At 36.5% G+C, this 19,268-nt stretch overlaps 1 protein-coding gene across 8 annotated transcripts in view; it reads left to right on the forward strand.

The window, feature by feature from the left end:
- The window catches only part of LOC113501776 (CBP80/20-dependent translation initiation factor), a 34,221-nt gene that overhangs the window by 10,624 nt on the left and 4,329 nt on the right, over window positions 1-19,268 (forward strand). For 4 of the 8 annotated variants that reach the window (XM_026883016.1, XM_026883021.1, XM_026883022.1 and 1 more), the window contains exons 2-6: window positions 4,051-4,121; window positions 7,641-8,490; window positions 9,407-9,485; window positions 13,369-13,522; window positions 18,685-18,835. In XM_026883016.1, coding sequence (XP_026738817.1) covers window positions 8,353-8,490; window positions 9,407-9,485; window positions 13,369-13,522; window positions 18,685-18,835 — 522 coding nt within the window. In that variant the 5' untranslated portion in view covers window positions 4,051-4,121; window positions 7,641-8,352. Of the gene's footprint in view, window positions 1-4,050; window positions 4,122-7,640; window positions 8,491-9,406; window positions 9,486-10,048; window positions 10,427-13,368; window positions 13,523-14,183; window positions 14,754-18,684; window positions 18,836-19,268 lie in introns of those variants that run through there. The other 4 variants (XM_026883018.1, XM_026883019.1, XM_026883020.1 and 1 more) reach the window with 4 other exon arrangements.

A 19,268-nucleotide genomic window follows, 5' to 3' on the forward strand; every position in this document is an offset into this window, starting at 1 on the left:
AATCTCAGCACTAATTAAATTTCATCAATTAATTATGTTTGGTGCTGATAAGAATTATTTAATTAGCAATAGTACTTAATGCTTGTCGACAGGTTCAAGGTTGGCAGATTTAATGTGAAAAAAAAAACTTTTTTTTTAATGATTCAAATTTAAATATTGCGGCTTTTTTGTTTGCAATTGACTCTCGTTTTCTTGACGAAAATTTATTGTTCTGAGAAAAAATAGTTAAGTATATCGAGCCTTTATTTCAACACGTAACTAGTGATGGAGACACAGTTGCAGTGTATCGTGTGTAGCTTGTTATAATAAATAACAGAATCGGGTTTCATTTGGTGTCGGAGCTGGCTGTGTGGGTGTGTGGCGCCCACGGCAGTCCGTGGCAGAGCAATCTAGTAACTTAGGTCGGAAGACAGATGTACTGTGAGTTAAGCTGCCTCAGAACACATATATTAACACATGCTGTATTATAAAGCTGTTTGATGCAAAATTGACTTGGTAGAGAGATGCAGGAAAGGAGTGGAGGTGGATAGCTCTAGATAGAATAGTAGTGATCTGATGGATATTTTTTGAGCTTTCGTTCATCTAGCTCAGCTCAGTTAACATTTCTACAACCTGTAAAGACGATGTCCTGAAATATATTTTATACTGTACCATACAAGATGGATGGAGCTGTGAAGCACTTTGGATGCTTGTGTGTCCTTTTTCTTAAATGAGTTGAAATGAATGAATTCCACGTTTAAAATCCAGACTCTGGACTAATTCCAAAACATAGCATGTAGTCCAAGATATTGTATAGTCCAAGATAAGTGCGAATCTATGAAGCTGCGATTAAAATACGTACAAAAATATTTATACTTAAACATTTTTAAATAAATAACTTATATTTACATCATACAACCGGTTATTCTCGATGTTCGCCATCGGTGACCCTCGTGTGAGTCATCAATAAACGCCTCTGTTATGTCAGTAATGTATTGTGGTGGTCTCAGCAAAAAATATTGAGAAGGCGAATTCCTTTTGTGTTTTTTACCTAACTCTATGTTATTCGTTCAGTATATGTAACAAGAGATAGATTGCGATAAAAAGTTCAATACACGAAAATATAATAATCTACTAGCTTTTCGCCCGCGGCTTCGCCCTCGTCGAGTTCGGTTATATCGCGTATCCAACAGAACTCTTCAAAAGTCCGGGATAAAAAACTATCCTATGTTCTTTCTCAAGGTCAACTCTATCTCTGTACCAAATTTCATTAAAATCAGTTCAGTGGTTTAGACGTGAAAGCGTAATAGACAGACAGACAGAGTTACTTTCGCATTTATAATATTAGTAGGGATTTAAGTACTAATTACTATACAAGAGGGTATAAGATTGTATAGGTATGCTGGATTGTTGGATTGTTTTTTTTAGAGCCTGTTTGTCGTAAAAGAAAGAACTAGTTTTTTTCTTAATAGATCTGTGATTTTGTCTTTCCAAAAAAAGGTAGGCTAGCTTAGCTAGACATCTAGCTTTGGCAGACATGTACACAGGCATGCATCGTGTTTAGCAATGACGACACCGTTGCAAAATGTCAACAAAATTGTTTGCATTTCGTAATTTTCTCACTTATAAATCACAGATCGTCATAGGTCTAAGTTAGGTAATAGGTCTGTCTATTATTGACTTTTAACATTACTGTCATCAGCAATAAATGGATTTCACATGGATAGTTTCGAGACGCTTTATTTTGAGCTGCAGTTCAAATTGATTCGTATGTGATGTATTTTCATTTTAGTGCTTAGGTAATTATTTGTATAGATAAGTTTAGTAAACGACTGTAAGATTAATTTAGACTGTAAGATTAATGTAAAATGGTAAAAAAATGGGTACTCCAAATTGACCACGAATGTAGCTACCAAAATCTTAAGCTATTTACCAAGAATTGTCATACATTGTACGCAAGTACACAACAATTGTGATCATTGTATTCAGACTCGATTAACTTCATCGATCAATGAATCGATATGGCGACAAAACAAAAGCGGCTCGTGCCCACTGACCTAGAACCTTTGCAGACTTCGTAATGTCTGCAAACTTGTTATAAACGCATCCTAGCGTAACTCACAAACAAACCGCAAAGGAATAACAACCATAAAATTTAGAAGATAAAGTTGAAATTTCCATAGCAGTATTTCGTTGTTACGACGTTTCGTTCTGTGTATATAACGTAAGCATGTGTGAGTAAACAGTACACGAGTAAACACGATGATGTCATAGGCTCCGCCCACAACGATTCCGTAGTTATTTTTTTCTTGTACAAGTCTGCGATGAGTCTGATCGGAATACTTTTCATGATAATTTATTTTTTCAAATGACTTTATTTACGTTAACGTAGCTTTTCGATATTACTGCGTTTCAGTATCTTTCTGAATAAGGTCCACTTCGCATCGGTCAATTGGTATACGCAGACAAGCCTACTAATATTACAATGCTCAAATGCGCACGCGCCGCCGTATCCAAAAAGATAATGATGGCTTGTGCCATAAATGAAGATGTTTTCAGGGATACTTAAGACTCAAAATGTAAGCTTTAACACAAGAACGACGCCGAGCAAAATATCATGCTGTCATAATGTCTGTGTCTTACTCAAGTGCATACACACTTAGATAAATGTCGTTCTTATACGGAGAGATCAAAACATTTTCACAGATTAACATACTAATATTATAAACGCGAACGTTTGTATGTATGAATGTTTATAACTCTTTCACGCAAAAACCACTGAACGGATATTGACGAAACTTGGTACACATATAGTTTTTATCCCGATTTTATGTTCCCGTGGGATCATTTTCGCAGGCAACAGCTAGTGTCATATATATTTTATACCTATTGTCATATAGAGCCTGTCTATTAATTGTTACATAACCTTTGAATTATAAACATTTTAAAAGACTCTAGACAAACCGATCTATCACACATGCAATTAGCATTTCTTGCTTCGAGTGCGTCACCTCTAAAATATTCCGCATTAAGTAAACTGCGTCATGCCATTATCTGCTATGAATATGCTAAATACCTACAAATGCCTTCCACCGCCAAATTGTTCGTAACTTAATTGATTACTGAAAAACGACGTTCGCAAAAACACTAGGAAATTGTACAATTTAGTCTTTAAAATTGGAAAACTCTACTTTCAATACTGCGTTAATACACACAATAAAATACTGTTTCCAGTCATTTTCGAAGGTCATATTATAATACGAAGGTGGTGTGATGATCTAGTGAAATATTCGCAGCGTACGTGGCTAGAAATCCTAAAATAGAGAAGCCTGGAAGAGAAAGGGGGAGGCCCAACAGTGGGATCTAAAATAACCCACGTAAAAAAAAAGATAATGACATTTCAATGCATGTTGTGTCAAGGTTGTATGAGTATCTTATGTAATCACCTCAATTTATGATACTGCTTGGTCTGCATATAGTGTCACTACATTTCAGACTTCAAAAATGTTAGTTCACGTTAACCTAGAAAAAGAAATGATAGCTATTACTGCTTTGATGATTCCCTATTATCAGAAAGGGTTAAAAAGAATGCACTTATTCTCAATGATAGCCACAATGTAGAATGTTCTCGAATCGTGACTAAGTATCGTGTTAGTAACTTTTTGTGTTACACTCCTGCAATTTTGTACCGATATTTCTTCAGTGATGCAAGGAACAGCCAATTTGAGCCAATAACGTAATTGTACAGCTTCGATCAATGAAAATACTTCTGATTGATTCTGAAAGGTGAAAGGATTAAAACTTAAAAGGAATGTGAAAATGAACCATTAATTATGAAAAATACAAAATAATAATATGTTTTGTGGAGAAAAACTTGTCCTAATTATCGATTCAATGACACTCTTAAATTATAGAAAACATTAATTTATAAAAATGTGAGTTTAAACTATAACTTTTCCACCTGCATTCCACACTAACTCACAAACTACTACTAACTATTTTATCAAATATAATTAATTTTATTATTAATTAAACAAAAGCGAAGTGTTAAAAACTTTCTCGTTGTTTCAGTGAAATAAATACGAGTACGTGAACGAGTCTCTAGTGCAGAGGACGAAACGACAGACGGCGACTAGAGAGCGGTGAGTCATACTTATTAACTGAACTCATTACGTTAAAGGTGGAGACAGACTGATCCCACGTATGCAACATATGCAACGGGAATAGAAAGAAAGAATAGAAGAAAATTTGATTGCACGAATGGTTGACGCCACTGCGAGCGTCGCGGGTTCGATCTCCGTGAAAAAAGTTAATGTGATTTACGAATGCTAGTCGTGAGTCTGGATGTCTTTTTGCATGGGACTAAGATGTTTGTGAAACCTCTCGCAATGGTGCAGGAGTCATTTTTGAAATTACCACAAATAAAAGTAGCATTTCTACAGTATCTGACAAAAAACAGGTATCGTACTTTTCATTTCAATGCCAATTCTGGCAAAAATGGGTCTAACCCGCGGCATATGTCGCAACGTGAGATTTAAAGTTAAAATTATCCAGTCGGTTATCCGTGCATTATTTTTTAATTCACCCATTGATACCACAAATAAATTATTATTTCATTAGCATCTCTTAAATCTTCTGACAATGACGTTAATTAATGCAACAATGTATTGAACATTTTAAGTAAATCTTGTTCTTACTTTTTTAACAATTAAGCCCATTTGGACATTTATGACTGATATGACAGCGTCTTTCGTGTACCTAACATGTTAGTTAATATTTATAGATTGTACTCGAGAATTAACTGTCATTATTCTGTTAGAATGGAATGTTGCCTTGCTCGTAAAAAATATAGTTATTATAGTATAGTCAATTTGTCACAGTCAACTAGATATTTTGTATGACAGACACCAGAATCTTGTAATATTATGTGATGTTTAACCGCGGATACTTTTACATTATAGACAGCGTTTCAGGTCTTTAATCCAAGTATCATTAAAGGAACAAAAAACGCATATATGTGTAAAAAATACATTTCATTTCGTTAAGTCATGTGATTTAGATTATGTCGTTTTCATATATTTGAATGTTTTCTGTCAAGGATTAAGTTTGTCAGAATGGCGTGGGTTTTGGATGAGTAGAGACCAAGAGAAAAAATATCAGTTGACTCTAATAAACGCTCGCTGTAAGTCTCTTGAAAAAAACAAACTAAAAGAAATCATGGCTTAAAACAAAACAAGTGACTTTTCAAAACACCAATGTCAATCTATTATGTATCTACCATGTCTTCTCTACAAAGTTTTTCATTTGTATCGAGATGTACTTGTCTAATTCATTTATGACGTACTCCCAACGATCACGCATCCACGCGAGATAGTTCAACGCACTTGCCAGTAGAGTAGCCAGTTTTTATTCATATTTTTTCTCATCCATTGTAATGTGTCTCACGTAATAATTATTAAGTCTGTGCTAGGAATTTAGGTGATGTTTAAACTAAACCCCCGTCTATTATTAGACAAGCTGTTACCCGCGACTTAGTCCGCGTGGATAGAAGATATAAGTTAGGATTTTTTTTAATGTGATTAGTTTTTGTCCAACACTAAGTACTTACCATCCAACATCAAGTACTTACCATCTAACCCCAAGTACTTACCATCCAATACCAAGAACTTACCATCCAACATCAAGTACTTACTATCCAACATCAAGTACTTACCATCTAACCCCAAGTACTTACCATCCAATACCATGTACTTACCATCCAAAATCAAGTACTTACCATCCAAAATCAAGTACTTACCATCTAACCCCAAGTACTTACCAACCAACATCAAGTACTTACCATCTAACCCCAAGTACTTACCATCCAAAATCAAGTACTTACCATCCAACATCAAGTACTTACCATCTAACCCCAAGTACTTACCATCCAATACCAAGTACTTACCATCCAAAATCAAGTACTTACCATCCAAAATCAAGTACTTACCATCCAAAATCAAGTACTTACCATCTAACCCCAAGTACTTACCAACCAACATCAAGTACTTACCATCTAACCCCAAGTACTTACAATCCAAAATCAAGTACTTACCATCCAACATCAAGTACTTACCATCTAACCCCAAGTACTTACCAACCAACATCAAGTAATGACCATCTAACCCCAAGTACTTACCATCCAACCCCAAGTACTTACCATCCACCCCCACGTACTTACCATCCAACACCAAGTACTTGCCATCCAACACCAAGTACTTACCATCCAACCCCAAGTACTTACCATCCAACCCCAAGTACTTACCATCCAAACCCAAGTACGTACCATCCAACACCAAGACATCCCTTTTATCCGTCGTCCACAACTGCATTACTGTTACTGAGATGGTAGGCCCCTGGGCTTAATTTAGAGACCACTACACGTGTCGATCGGTCCAGTTTTTCTTCAGTGTTGCAACACTGATTTAAATATAGAACACCATGAAGTTTTAATGATGAAAAGTTTCATTATAACATTTTGTATTATCGACTGAGATAGATTAAGAAGGTCGGATACGGAAGTCCCGGTAAATTAGGTAATAAGCTGAATCTAGTAAGACTGAAAGGTTGAGAAACACAAGTACTAAAAGCCTTATGTACAATTGACACCTTACTGATTGATATTCTTTGACTATAATATTTCACTCGACAGTGATATAGACAACATGACACTTAAGTGTGACTTTTGACTAAGTGACATTCGGGAATACGGCAGTCATTATAGTGTAGTAGTAGTAATTCGTGTCAAAGTAGTTTCAGTTATTATGCCACGGGTTTGATGTTCCGGGTGTGGAAGAGAGATGTCGCTCTACGGCGTGTATTACGCTGTCCCGCTTTCACAACCATAATAATATTACTTTAAGTCGTGGTGGTAGACCCTCGGTGTGTAGTAACACCGTCCATTGTTCGTTTACATTATTACACGGTGAAATGTTTTGTAAACCTGAAAGGTTCGTGAGAATCTTTGACGACCAAATCCTGTAGTGAGGAACGTAAAAAATATGTGCGATTGTAGGAAGAAATAACAATCATGATACTATTTAAACTTATTAAAAGACTTTATATTTTAAATCAACAATCTCAGAATTTTATTGTTTCTTGAGTAATTATAATATGCTTTTTTCATGCATTTTATAGCTCAGCTAACTAAGAGTTACTAAATATCAGTTTATTAATAAATAAACTGCTAACAAACATCTTAATCTACCTTTTAAAGACGACAAAGGAGTGTCAATAATGTTGATTCACTGACTCATTTCTAAATTAGATACTTCTATAAGTTATGTATCTAACCGTTTTGGGTAAAGCTTAGTGAATCATTGTCAGGTATAAACATGTATTATTGAAAAAATAAGTTAAAAAAAATAAAAAATCATACTGTAGCACGATTGTAGTGAGGGGCCATGATATAAACTTTTTACATTCCTGTTGTAGTTTTCCATGCTCTAGTTTTATGAAATGATCCATAACTAAATTGGGTATTACTATGATTTGGCTCTAAATTGAAGTTGTCCAAACTACCCAGCACCCATATAAATCACGAACATGAGCATCTCAGACAGTAGGTACCTACTGTCTGTCTATCTAGAAGAGATGATAATGTAAATGTGTTCTCTTTGTTCCAGATTAGGGTTTATACCCTACAACGAAACGATTCGAGTTTGGAGCCAAAGAAGTTTCTTCTCGGCCCCTCGAAATAATTGTAAAAATCGCTCGGTGACTGTCAGGCACTACACATACCTGCACTATTCTTGTGTTAGTCGTATTAAAAGAAAAAACGAAAAAAACTCGAGAGACGCCCTCTATCAGTGGCCACGACAGAGGGTTTTAATTTATGTACATTTATATATGCATATATAAAATTGGAGAAAAATAGTGATCTCTAACGTGACGTCACAATTAAAATATTGTGATTAAATAATTAATTATCATAACATAATTTTAATCGCTTTGCTGTTTTCAAATCGCATTTTTCACGCGTATTGCCCGTTATTTAGTTAGTTTTGTATTTTATTTAAAAATTGTAAATAGCAAAAATATATACTTAATCTTTATCATAATAAGTGTGACATTGCGTAAAGTAACTAAAATACTAGTCATTGATCTAGTGTATTTATTTTGGTATTATACAACTTATCTGCAGAGGAGCTTTCTTACTATTTATAATATAAAACTGTAATCTTGAGTGCGCTAAAAGCCAAAGAAAACAACAGTGACTCTTTTGGCAAAGTAAAAGGCTCGCTGTCAAAAAAGGCGGGAAGTAGTGGGTGACAGGCCGTTGCCACAGATAAAATATATCTTGTTGACTCGGTCGAATCGATTATAACAATCGGCAAGATGCAGACCCAAATTGGCGTCGGTAACGAGTTGCAGAGGAGCTACAGGATGCAGGACTTCGCGTCTCCCGGCCACGTCATCATGCGAGAGCGGAGCTTCATACGGCCGCAGTCTCATCACAACATACATCACAACCAGGTATGATAACTTTTTTATTTAAACTATGATATTTATGCTAAAAATAAAAGACGTGATTGCATATACTTAGTAGATATATGAGAATGATCTTCTGCCGTGCATATATGCGTGTAACGCGTTAAGATAAATTGTAATAGGAAAGACCTTGAACGCTTTACAGGATTATTCAATTGCCGTCGTAACGCCGTAACTGTAATAAAAACTGTTTGAAGCATGTGTGAAATATGTATCTGATTAATATTTGTGGGACCTTGCTAAGGATTTCTATTACGATTGCAGTTAACGCGTAGGTAGGGTCGCGACACGGTTCACTCGACGCCCACGTCCTGTCTACACAACTCGATAGCCTTAGCATTTGTTTAGTAATCGAACTTTAACGAACAAACTTTATTACATCATAATTATCGATAAACATTTTATTTTTAGAAATGTACAATGATGCTGCAATCTTAACTTGCATTAACAGTTAGATTCAATTAATTTTACATGGCTGTATGAACAAAGTTTAACGGTGTGTATACAAATGTCTAAGTATTAGGTAATAACTTATAACTAATCCGCTAGAAACGATATAACAACAGATTATTAGTCATAAACACTGCTGTCTCGTGATGTGTAAGCTGAAAATAAATCGTGACATTTTCTCCTTTAATACTTCTTAGAAAACGTTTTTAGTTTATTGAACAACCTTTTTTGACAGGGTTTAAACTTGACAGAGTTTTAAATAAAATGAAAACTTTTTATTTAACGAGGAATATTATTAAAACCTGTCGCTGCTTCGATTGCCACAAGTGAAAAACATTTGTTTTCGTAACGTACATATATTATTTTGTTTCTGTCTTAGTATTTATAAGAGATTATAAACTTTTTCAATATGCAACCTCTTTTATCATACAATAATGTTATTTTCTTGCAGTTTAACAATGTGAAACGAAGGAGCATGATCTTGACCAATGCGAAAGGGAAACCCACTCTTGAAATCTACAGACCTCCCGGTGAGTGACTCAGATTCCTGTATGTACTGTTATGTAATTTTATTAAAAAAAGGTTAGTTACCCATTTTCAAGTATTTACCTATATACGGGTATAAGGGTATACGGTGAATATCAACAATTATCGAATTTAGGTATAAGGGTATACGGTGAATATCAACAATTATCGAATTTATTATTTTTTGTCGACTGTGTATGGTAATTAAACGGGTAAATATGTTGTATTTTTGTACTCCAGAATCACAAAAGTATTTCAATTAAGATTACCTACGCTGCACTTACAAATACTTTTTACTCTTGTGTGGGCGACGTGAGCTGTATGAAACAAAACTTTTGTACAGATGGGTATGAATATTACTTGATATTCTGCTGATCTTGCAAAATTCAGCATTTACTGTGTGAATCAAGACATGATACAGTGTCAACAAACTAAGGTGTCCGGTGTCTGCAGTTTTTGTACTTAATTAAAAAATCTAGAAGCTTTAAAATTGTGTTCAGAACTTTAGTACATACTTCTTCATTAATCATTTATTTATTTATGTAAGGTACTTAAAATGTAATCGATTTGAATAAGATTTCATTCCTGTTCTCGATTGGTCACCGGCTGAATGTAAATACTTGGCTAGCTAGCGTCTCTACGTAAAATTGGCGCCAAAATTAAAAATAAACAAATTTCATATTTGGAACGAGTCGACAGTCGTATGTTTGTTGCGACGGGACCCGTTTGTCAAACGAATGTTTGTGTGTAGTTTTATGTATTGTGATATATAAGTGAGATATTATGTCTCGGTGTATCGTGAAACAGTCGTTGTCTCAGCCGGTAGCGGTCTCGCCGGTCGCCCCCGTGGCTCAGGTGTCGCCGGTGTCTGTTTCCCCCGTGTCCGTGACTCCGGTGTCGGTGTCTGTGGCCGTGACTGCAGCACAACCAGTTTCAGATGCCTCAGGTTTGTTTATGCATTTGCAAGCGTCTGCTCTGATATTGGTACTCTCGTTGTGTGTAACGTGGGGCAGTTCGCATCGTCTGCTCGTCGTGAGATTGTTTAAGACTCGCTCTGTAATGTCAACAGAGTCTTGGCATTATTCGTTTTGCGTTATTTCCGTCACCAAACATAAGTGTTTTGGCGACAATATGCGTACATACGATTAAATTATTGTATGTAAATAAAAAATGTTTCGCATTGGCAGACGTTTCTAGGATGTGATTTAGTACGACTGAGAGTGATGTAATTGGGTAGTCTGACAGCTTTTCATTCACTTTATTTTAGAATCTAGAGTCTTGTATTTTTAATACTACATACTTCTTACTATGTTACTCACTTCATGATCGTAGGCTGAAACTTCAAACGTGTTCATCCAAAATTTGACAATAGGCTTATATTCAGTCTGTAGATTTTAAGAACCTGTAGAGTTTCGATTTAGATGCGTTCGTTCACTAGGCATGCAAATCCCTTAAATTGTTTCATAACGTAGAGGTTTACTCTGAAGTATACTACCAGAAATCTCAACGAGTCACTGGAGTCTTTATTTCTGTGAGAGAGTATCAAAGAAGACTTGCGATCTACAGCCCACAGTCCGCGTATACATATGTATGTTAGCTTCTTCCTCGCTTATCGGTAACTAACATCTCATCATATTATATTAGATAAGTTCTCTATTACGTCCAGGAGGGTTTTAATTGTCGGATTAAACACCAAGGCGAGCTATACTTTCAGTTTGAAGTCATAACTTAAACTGTGGAGTTCTACGCTCTTTCGCAGACAACAAAAGGTGTTAAATTATATACCTTTTCTTGTAGGAAACACACCATATCTTAATGAAAACATCAGTGTCAGCATCACACTAGATAGATAGATTACACTAACTCCTATCGGCATCAGTTTTATAATACTCAGTCTAGTCAAAACTGTAAATATGCAGTCGGTAAATCTTGGAGGAAAGTTTCGCTTTTGTTCGTTCGAGCGCGGCAAGTCGCGTGCGGCGCGCGATGAACTGGGTTACCCAATTAGAGGCACACGCTGCTACGTGCGTGAACATTTTATATATTATTGCTATATCCAACCAATACTTTTAATTCTTTTAATATCAGTGTCAGTTCGGCTCTATTTATTAGCAAATCTCTTCTACTTTTATAAACACGTTTCCTCCTAATGCAACTTTCTGTTTGGAGAGTGCAATTGCAACGTCGTGGTCGCGATTTTTGTATGTTTTTTTCATAAGAATCATTGTGATTGTCGAACTGCAAAAACTTGAGGCGAAACCGTTGCGGTTGGTAGGTAACAATAGAATATTCCAGTCTCTTCTGGTATCTGAATAAGAAGTGGGGTAACAATTTTGTTCCAACAAATTTAGTATGACATGACTCACTCGAAATCAGCATTTATTCAGAAAATTATGTTTTAGCAATAATGCTATATTGCGAGGAATACAAAAGACATTAAACAAAAACTGTCCTGCTCTACTAAGCTCTCAAATACAAAATCTTATCTGAGCAGTGATCGTTTCTATCTCACCGCATTTTAACAGTCCAATCGGCTTGAATTCGTATACTAAGACTAATTGAAGTTTCTATCGTGTAAAATGGCGAGCACCTCTAGGTATGTGGCCGCTGGTTATTGCTCAGCAATCAAAGTAACTGTACGTCGAAAACAGACTTACTTGTATCACAGCTTGTTAACGTTTTTTTTTAATCATGTTATGAGTATTTTGGCTGTTAGTACGTGGGTACAATTATGTTTCTATGTAAGATATTTGGAGCAAAATTATATATGTGAATTTGTAGAGTTATTTTAAACTCATTCTCACTGGTGTTTGGGTTCTCTGTACTGTGTACAAAGCTTCCCGTTGGTTAATATAAAAGTAAATACATCTACTATATCTACATTTCAATACAGGTCATATTTATTCATGCGTACGCGTTGCACGAGTTACGAGAATCCCGAAATAATAACTCTACTAAACGGCTGTGACGTAGCGTTCGTAAAATTCTTTATATCAAGATCTCGACGCAATTTCGAAATATTGTTGAAGTCAGTAAACTGAATCATTCTGCCAAATATATGTTCAAAGACTTCGATAGACCTTCATCGACGTTTATGGAAAGATTGCTAAGCTACCAAGATGAGTTTAAAAGTCGTAAAGTCGATACGTTTATAAAAACCACACACGATTAAAAAGGAAATGTTTAGTTTGATAAATACACTTCTTTCATATTGAATTTTTACATTCGTCGTTATAAGTATTTGTAATGTGTTTTTAATCCAGATAAATTCCTGTGTGAATAACTGTGTAATGGGAAAATCTATATATAGCTAAACTTTTGTGATTCTGGAAATGCATAATTAATCAAGTATACTTTAATAAAATAAATTGGGAGCCTTGATGGATGCGAGAGACGAGTTACCAAGACAGTTGAGACAAAGGCGGAATTAGAGAAAAGCTCGTCGTGTAACGAGAGATATTCTAGCCTGATTACGATAACTACTTAAAATGTATAAGATGTTAAGTCAGCAAATTATACAATCTATCAGGGCCTCTGAAGCTGAAGCAGAACGCTGAGACTTCCAGTTGATCTATATTTTCCCAGTGTGTCACGGTGTTTTGGCCAAGTTCCATCTGTTCATTCATACGTACATGTTTGCCACGTCCCTTCCGGCTAAGAGGGATGAGGCGCCTTCTATTTATTACTTTTTCTATCATTTCGTTCATTTAAAACTTCAAAGACTTCACTGTCACCTTCCTATCACGATCACTTACTGATGGAAAACACTGCTTGAACATTAGCGCGGTGTCTGTGTAGCCTTGTCACATGACTGTCTTTCATGAATAACCTTGTACACTGCATCTGTCCTATCTCCCTCTTCTCTTGACGCCCACCGTTGACCACCAGGTGTCCGCACAGACGGCGTGGCGACCACGGCGGCGACGTCGGCCGCCACCACCACCACCTCGGCGGCCTCCGCGACCACACCGGCATCCACCAACAAGCTGAATGTCCACGCCAAGGAGTTCACCATGGCCAAGCCTGCTGACCTTCACAATAGGTAAGTTCTTAATTGTTTTATTACACTCAAAAACTGTTATTGTACATGAAGTTTATATTGTCATCTTATCAGTTTAGCGGTAATATTACAAGAAATTAAACTCCGGTTAGTTACCGGTACCTTAAATCCAGTTCCCAAAATATTGATGTTCTATATCAGGGTAATTGATAGACTGGACATCAATGAAAGCTTGTTTACACCCTTGTAATAGATAATTGGAATGAGATCTTGTCACCATGCCCTCGTCATATACTCGTCACTATACAAATACTGCAATTTGTATGGTGATCATGCTCCCTATGTTTACAGAGTGATTTTCCATTGTGCTAATAACGCTAAATGTCCGTTTAACACCGATGGAGCTTTTTTAGTTCGTCTTAGGAATTAATTACTGATTCAAGCTGCCGCGTGAGTCGCTTGCCTTACCTAATAAGATTTTATACAAGTTTCCGTCGTCTGCACGGTTTTTGACCTTGCTCTGGTTGGTGTTGAGTAGTTTGTTTCTCATCAACTGTAGTAACGTGACTGGAAGCGACGGTTGCCGTTGGCTCGTGTCCAACAGAGACAAAACAAAAATTTATGAAACAATGTGCGAAAGTAATGTGCGCGACGCTTAGGTACGGCCATGTATTAGTAGTATCAATTGTAGAGTTTTTGTTATCACTTTGTTCTTGGCTACGGTGACGCGAACACGCCCGCGCGCGCCAAAACGGGCCGAAGAGCGTGCCGCTGCCGCCCCGCGCAGTCCGCGCACGCGCCGGGAGCCGCGCGGAGTTCCCGACACGACCGCGACCAAACAACGCCGAAATTATAACGCGAACGCCTCCGAACGAACTTGACTCGTATACTCCGAATTTTTGAGTACAAATCTCAACAGTGCTGCTGTAGAGACTCGCCGACAAATCGCTCACTTGACGAAAACTTATGCGCGACTCTGTGAAGTGTAAGCCCGCGCTACTCACTAGGATATGCGCGGATACCGGATTCTATTAATAAAGTTCCGATGCGAGAGGGAAATGAGACGTAATTTGTCGGCACTATTGCCAAGTTTGCACTGAGATTTGCATTTGAAGATAGTGATAAATTTTATTATATCTCACGTAAACATCGAGTTTTAAACAAACAGTGCGGTGACGAGTGAGATGTAGTGGAATATCTTGTGATTTCTAGTCTGTATTTAACAAAGATTTATCGTGAAAATGGTTCGCGGAAGATACTCAACCTCTGATGTGTAAGTAAATTTTCCACAACGAATTGAAACATGAATATCTTGCTCCTACTTAGTCCATATATATCCTGAAAATTTTGTATTTTTTTTTAATTTTAGATACTGAATACAGATATGAATGAGTCGATACTTTATAAACGTCGACTTTATATGATCTTTGTTTATTTTCAAGAGTTTATTTCAGGCATCTTTAGTGTCAAGGCGTTTTGAAAGTTCTAAAATGTTGACACAAAGAGGCAGTGCCTTATCTTTTGTTTACATAATCTGAAAACAACAAGTTCATACATCTGTATTGTAGGTCATTAAAACGTATAAAACAAACAAGTTAATTCGCACTTACGTAAATAATGTGAAGCCTGCACCTCTTATCAAGAGTGTAAATATTCGTATAATACTTCTTTTAGTAATTTATATCTTTTTTTAGTGCGTCATGCGTCAAACAGATATCTATTCTGATCATTTTCGTTACAGCCATAATATTCTGAATTGGTGTGAGAACAAACAGCAAACAAAATCTAAAGTTAATAACGTTCCCTCCTCAGACTATTGAAAACTGCGATAAAAACTATAAATTCAAATCTTAAAATTTCCATAGATTGTCCTCTGTTCAATAAAAAGCACATTTTTTGGCATCGCAATATGTGCGTTGTAAAACAACGTAGCGAGAGCTCCTGAAGGACGCCTTGCCTTTTGATTTAACATTTTAACATTTATTAATATCTCCTAGATAACCTACCTGAATGTTTTTCATAATGTCTCTGTAAAAGCTACGTCTAGTTTCACAGACTAAACAAAATCCATTCAATAGAACGGCCCGTGCGTCATCCTCATCATACTTCAGAGACGATTCCAATGTTTTGTCGAGTTGTCATTACTTGATCTCAAGGTCGATGTACCGCACAGACCACACCATACCCGTCTGTTAATAAACATGACTTCATTCGTTTCAATTTTACAATTTCCACTAATTATTGTCGTGTTTCCATCTGTGTTCGAAGCTGTTCTACTAGCTGTCGAGTGTTGACATTCATACAAAGTTATGCAAATTCTGTCATCACAACTGTATTGTATCTCATAACGAACAACTTGTAACTATGTTTAATGCTTATAAAATCGCACTCAGCGATGCAACTTTCCTAATCAAATTGGACCATTAATAAAAATTTAATTTGTTAAGACACAATGATGAACGTAGAAAAGTTGCGTGGCTATGAAGCGTGACTCACGAATGCCTGTAACGTGAGCATGAACACAAGTATTGAGTGTCCTGTCTATTTGTTTATATGTAGTCTGTAGCCACTACAACCGCACATCTCGACTGTTTGTGATGACCTTTAATGCAATACTCAGTCAATTGTTATGACTACATTTATATAACGTAATCAACAGGTGTTGGACCACACAAAGAAAGATTGTTTAACTATTAGGTATCTCTCTATAACTTTCAGTAGCTTGTTGTAGTCAAGAGCTTTCTGTAGTTTCTATCTCATAAAATAACAACCGCTTTTCTGTCTATCGTTTCATTAGCAATTGCTCTATCTCCTCAACGGATCCCGGAATTGATTTCGGTTTTATTTATTGCTTGTCATGGAAAATAAAAAAACGCGCCTATTGCGAGGATACACGAACATTTAAACTGATTAACTTTCTCAATCTTCTTTAAAGTATCTCAGAACCATCTGGTTTAGCGTTGTCCACTTTAGATATTTAGTATCGTTCCACATTGAGTAACTGAATTAAATATGTCGAAACATTTATATATTTGGACGCACACGCATCTCGGTATTCTTCAGTTGGCCGATATTGATTTTAGTTATGATTTACCTGTATAAGATTCATTATATTAGATGCAAGGATAACACATGTAGTTTTAAGTTACTTGGCTATAGTTACTTCATTTCCTCAGTTTGCAATAAAACATTAGCATGTATTTTAAGTAGGTATCGTGTCTGCCATCTTCAAGGAGAATACCGTGAAAACAAGCAAATCGTACGTTCAACTCTGGTGTTCAAACACCTCTGTCGTGAAAAGAGCTACCATTTGAAGTTGTAAAGTAGATAAATACCGGTGTCGTTGACAAGTGCATGCAGACAGGACGCGCCACTTGCCCCCGTTTCGGGCCACGTCATCGGTTACAACACGCGAGGACTTGAGACGAGTCTGCTGTGTGTTGGGAAATGAGGGACGAGATACATACGTGATGCTGGGTAACCTCACAAAAAAGTCCCTTATTTAAAAAAAACATAATTTATGTCTCGAACTATACATACTTGGTATTGACAAAGCAAGGATCACAATTATTTGATGACTCTCTGCGCCTCTGTGCGCATCAATCATTTTCTACGAGGGTTTGCCAGTGTTGGAATATTCTTTGACTCTTATGAGAATAATTTTATAAATTACCATGTTTCGAAGTTGTATTTCCATTATTAATCCTCATTTTTCCTTGCTCTATTCATTATACCCGATAAGGTTCCCGAAGTATCTAGATATTCCTGTTAAAGACATGACGAAGGATTTTCCTAGTTTAAACTCACAATAACAAGTTCATTGACATTCCGCTGGTGGGTGTTAGGTAATACGTTGGCACGAGATGGCCGCGGCGTTTGTTTTCAAGTAAATATACTTCACGGCTAATATTTTACAAATACTCCGTCTATAAGAGTGCAATTTAACCTTAATAAACACGACACGTTTCACTTAAAAGTCCGGGTGCGGCCAAAACTTTTCCGTCTAATTATTCACGGTTTCGATTAGGCTATTCATATTTATATCCACAACGAGCTCGTCATTTAATCGTCACCGCCATTTCCTACCGTAATGAAACAATTCGCGCGGCACTGCGCAGGAGTGGGCCGCCATCACGACAATGAGCACTTATTATTTATGAGTTTTATGGCCATGGTATGGGACACGCGCCACTGAACGCCATTGTCCACTATGAATAACAATCGTAATGGACGTCGTGTTCACCCGATTACTATTGCATTAATGTTATATTTATTCGAAAGCTTAGGCTCTGATAATGTCTTAGTCCTCCGTTCGTCCTACACAATGAATGAAACAAATAAGATTGGTCTTAAACAGTGCATTAACAGCTAATTACTGCTTAATTAACTCTGGTTATATATTAATACATTTGACCACAATTTACCAATTTGCAATAAAATAAAACAGTCCTTGTAATAAAGAACGTACTCATAAACAACGACATGCCTCCATGAACATGCAATAGGATATATGATGTCACCGTAGGCTTGTCGTCTTTGTCAAGAAATGATCGTACCTAGTAAGATGAGTTATCAGTGCCTAGGAAGAAAAATCATAAATTCATAATTACAAAAAATATATTTTTATCTTTAGCACGTGAGACTTACAACTTTTGTCGTAGAATGTGTCCCATATTTTTGTTGAAACAGCATTTAGTTAATAATGTTGTTTTTTCTGATAAAATATACTTACACAATTATGTTGCTAATCTGTGCCATAGATAATGTTTTACTATCATGGCATTGTTACATACATAGATATGACAGATACATCTCGTTTTATTTGCATTAATTATTACGTACGCGTATAATATGGCACACTTAAATGTTCTATGTAGAATAGGTTTCTGTTATTTCTTAATGGAGATATTCTTTATTCTCCCTTACAAATCTTATTGAACAAAATTCAGTGTATGTCGTTCCAGTCGACTCGAAACTTATTTTAAATTAACGAATTTCATTAAGATCCGTTTTTTGTCGAAAGTGAAAATTCTAATCCAACACAGCCCGTCATTCATACTTAATTGGATATTTATGCTATAAATCATATGTTCAGCTGAATTGTTGCGACATACAATAGCTAATGCTTTAATTATTTTTGCAGCCAAGGTTATACAATAGAAAGTGCGACAAGTATTACATATTGGTTGTGTGTGGTGTTGCAGGCCGGCGATGGGCATCGGGTACGCGAGCGTGGGTCTGCAGCACTCGCGCTCGGCGGTGCTGCACGCGCAGGTGCCGCCGCACTACCGGCCCGTCATGCCGCCGCACGCGCTGCTCAACAGCGCCTCCAGCGGGAACGTGCCGCACGCACAGGTACAACAACGACACCCTACATCCCTACTATATCCATTACCGAACTAAAGTCAAATCATGGACAAGCCGGAGTATATCCAGATGTAGCCCGCGAGAGGCTGAGTTGATTGAAACAGAATAAAATTGGGACGAAAAAAAGGAATTGTTTTCCAAGTACTGCAGTACAGTAAAGCACTTCTATTATTAGGTACTTGCTGTTGGATTGTGCCACAAAATACCCTCCAAATCTTTACCAAACCAACTTATTTAGTAACGCACTACAATAAAATTATGTGGGTCAAAAATACCAGCATTTATATTCTTTGATTATATAAATTTGATTTACTTGAATTGATCGTCAATTTTAAACGTGGAAACATTTTTATTGGTCTATGATGTAGGCAAAATTAGAAAAAAAGCTTACAAGTTCGGTTTTTCGATAATGATGCCTATT

The sequence above is a fragment of the Trichoplusia ni genome, chromosome 16 (genome assembly GCF_003590095.1).
Source record: "Trichoplusia ni isolate ovarian cell line Hi5 chromosome 16, tn1, whole genome shotgun sequence".
Taxonomy (NCBI): Eukaryota; Metazoa; Arthropoda; class Insecta; order Lepidoptera; family Noctuidae; genus Trichoplusia; species Trichoplusia ni.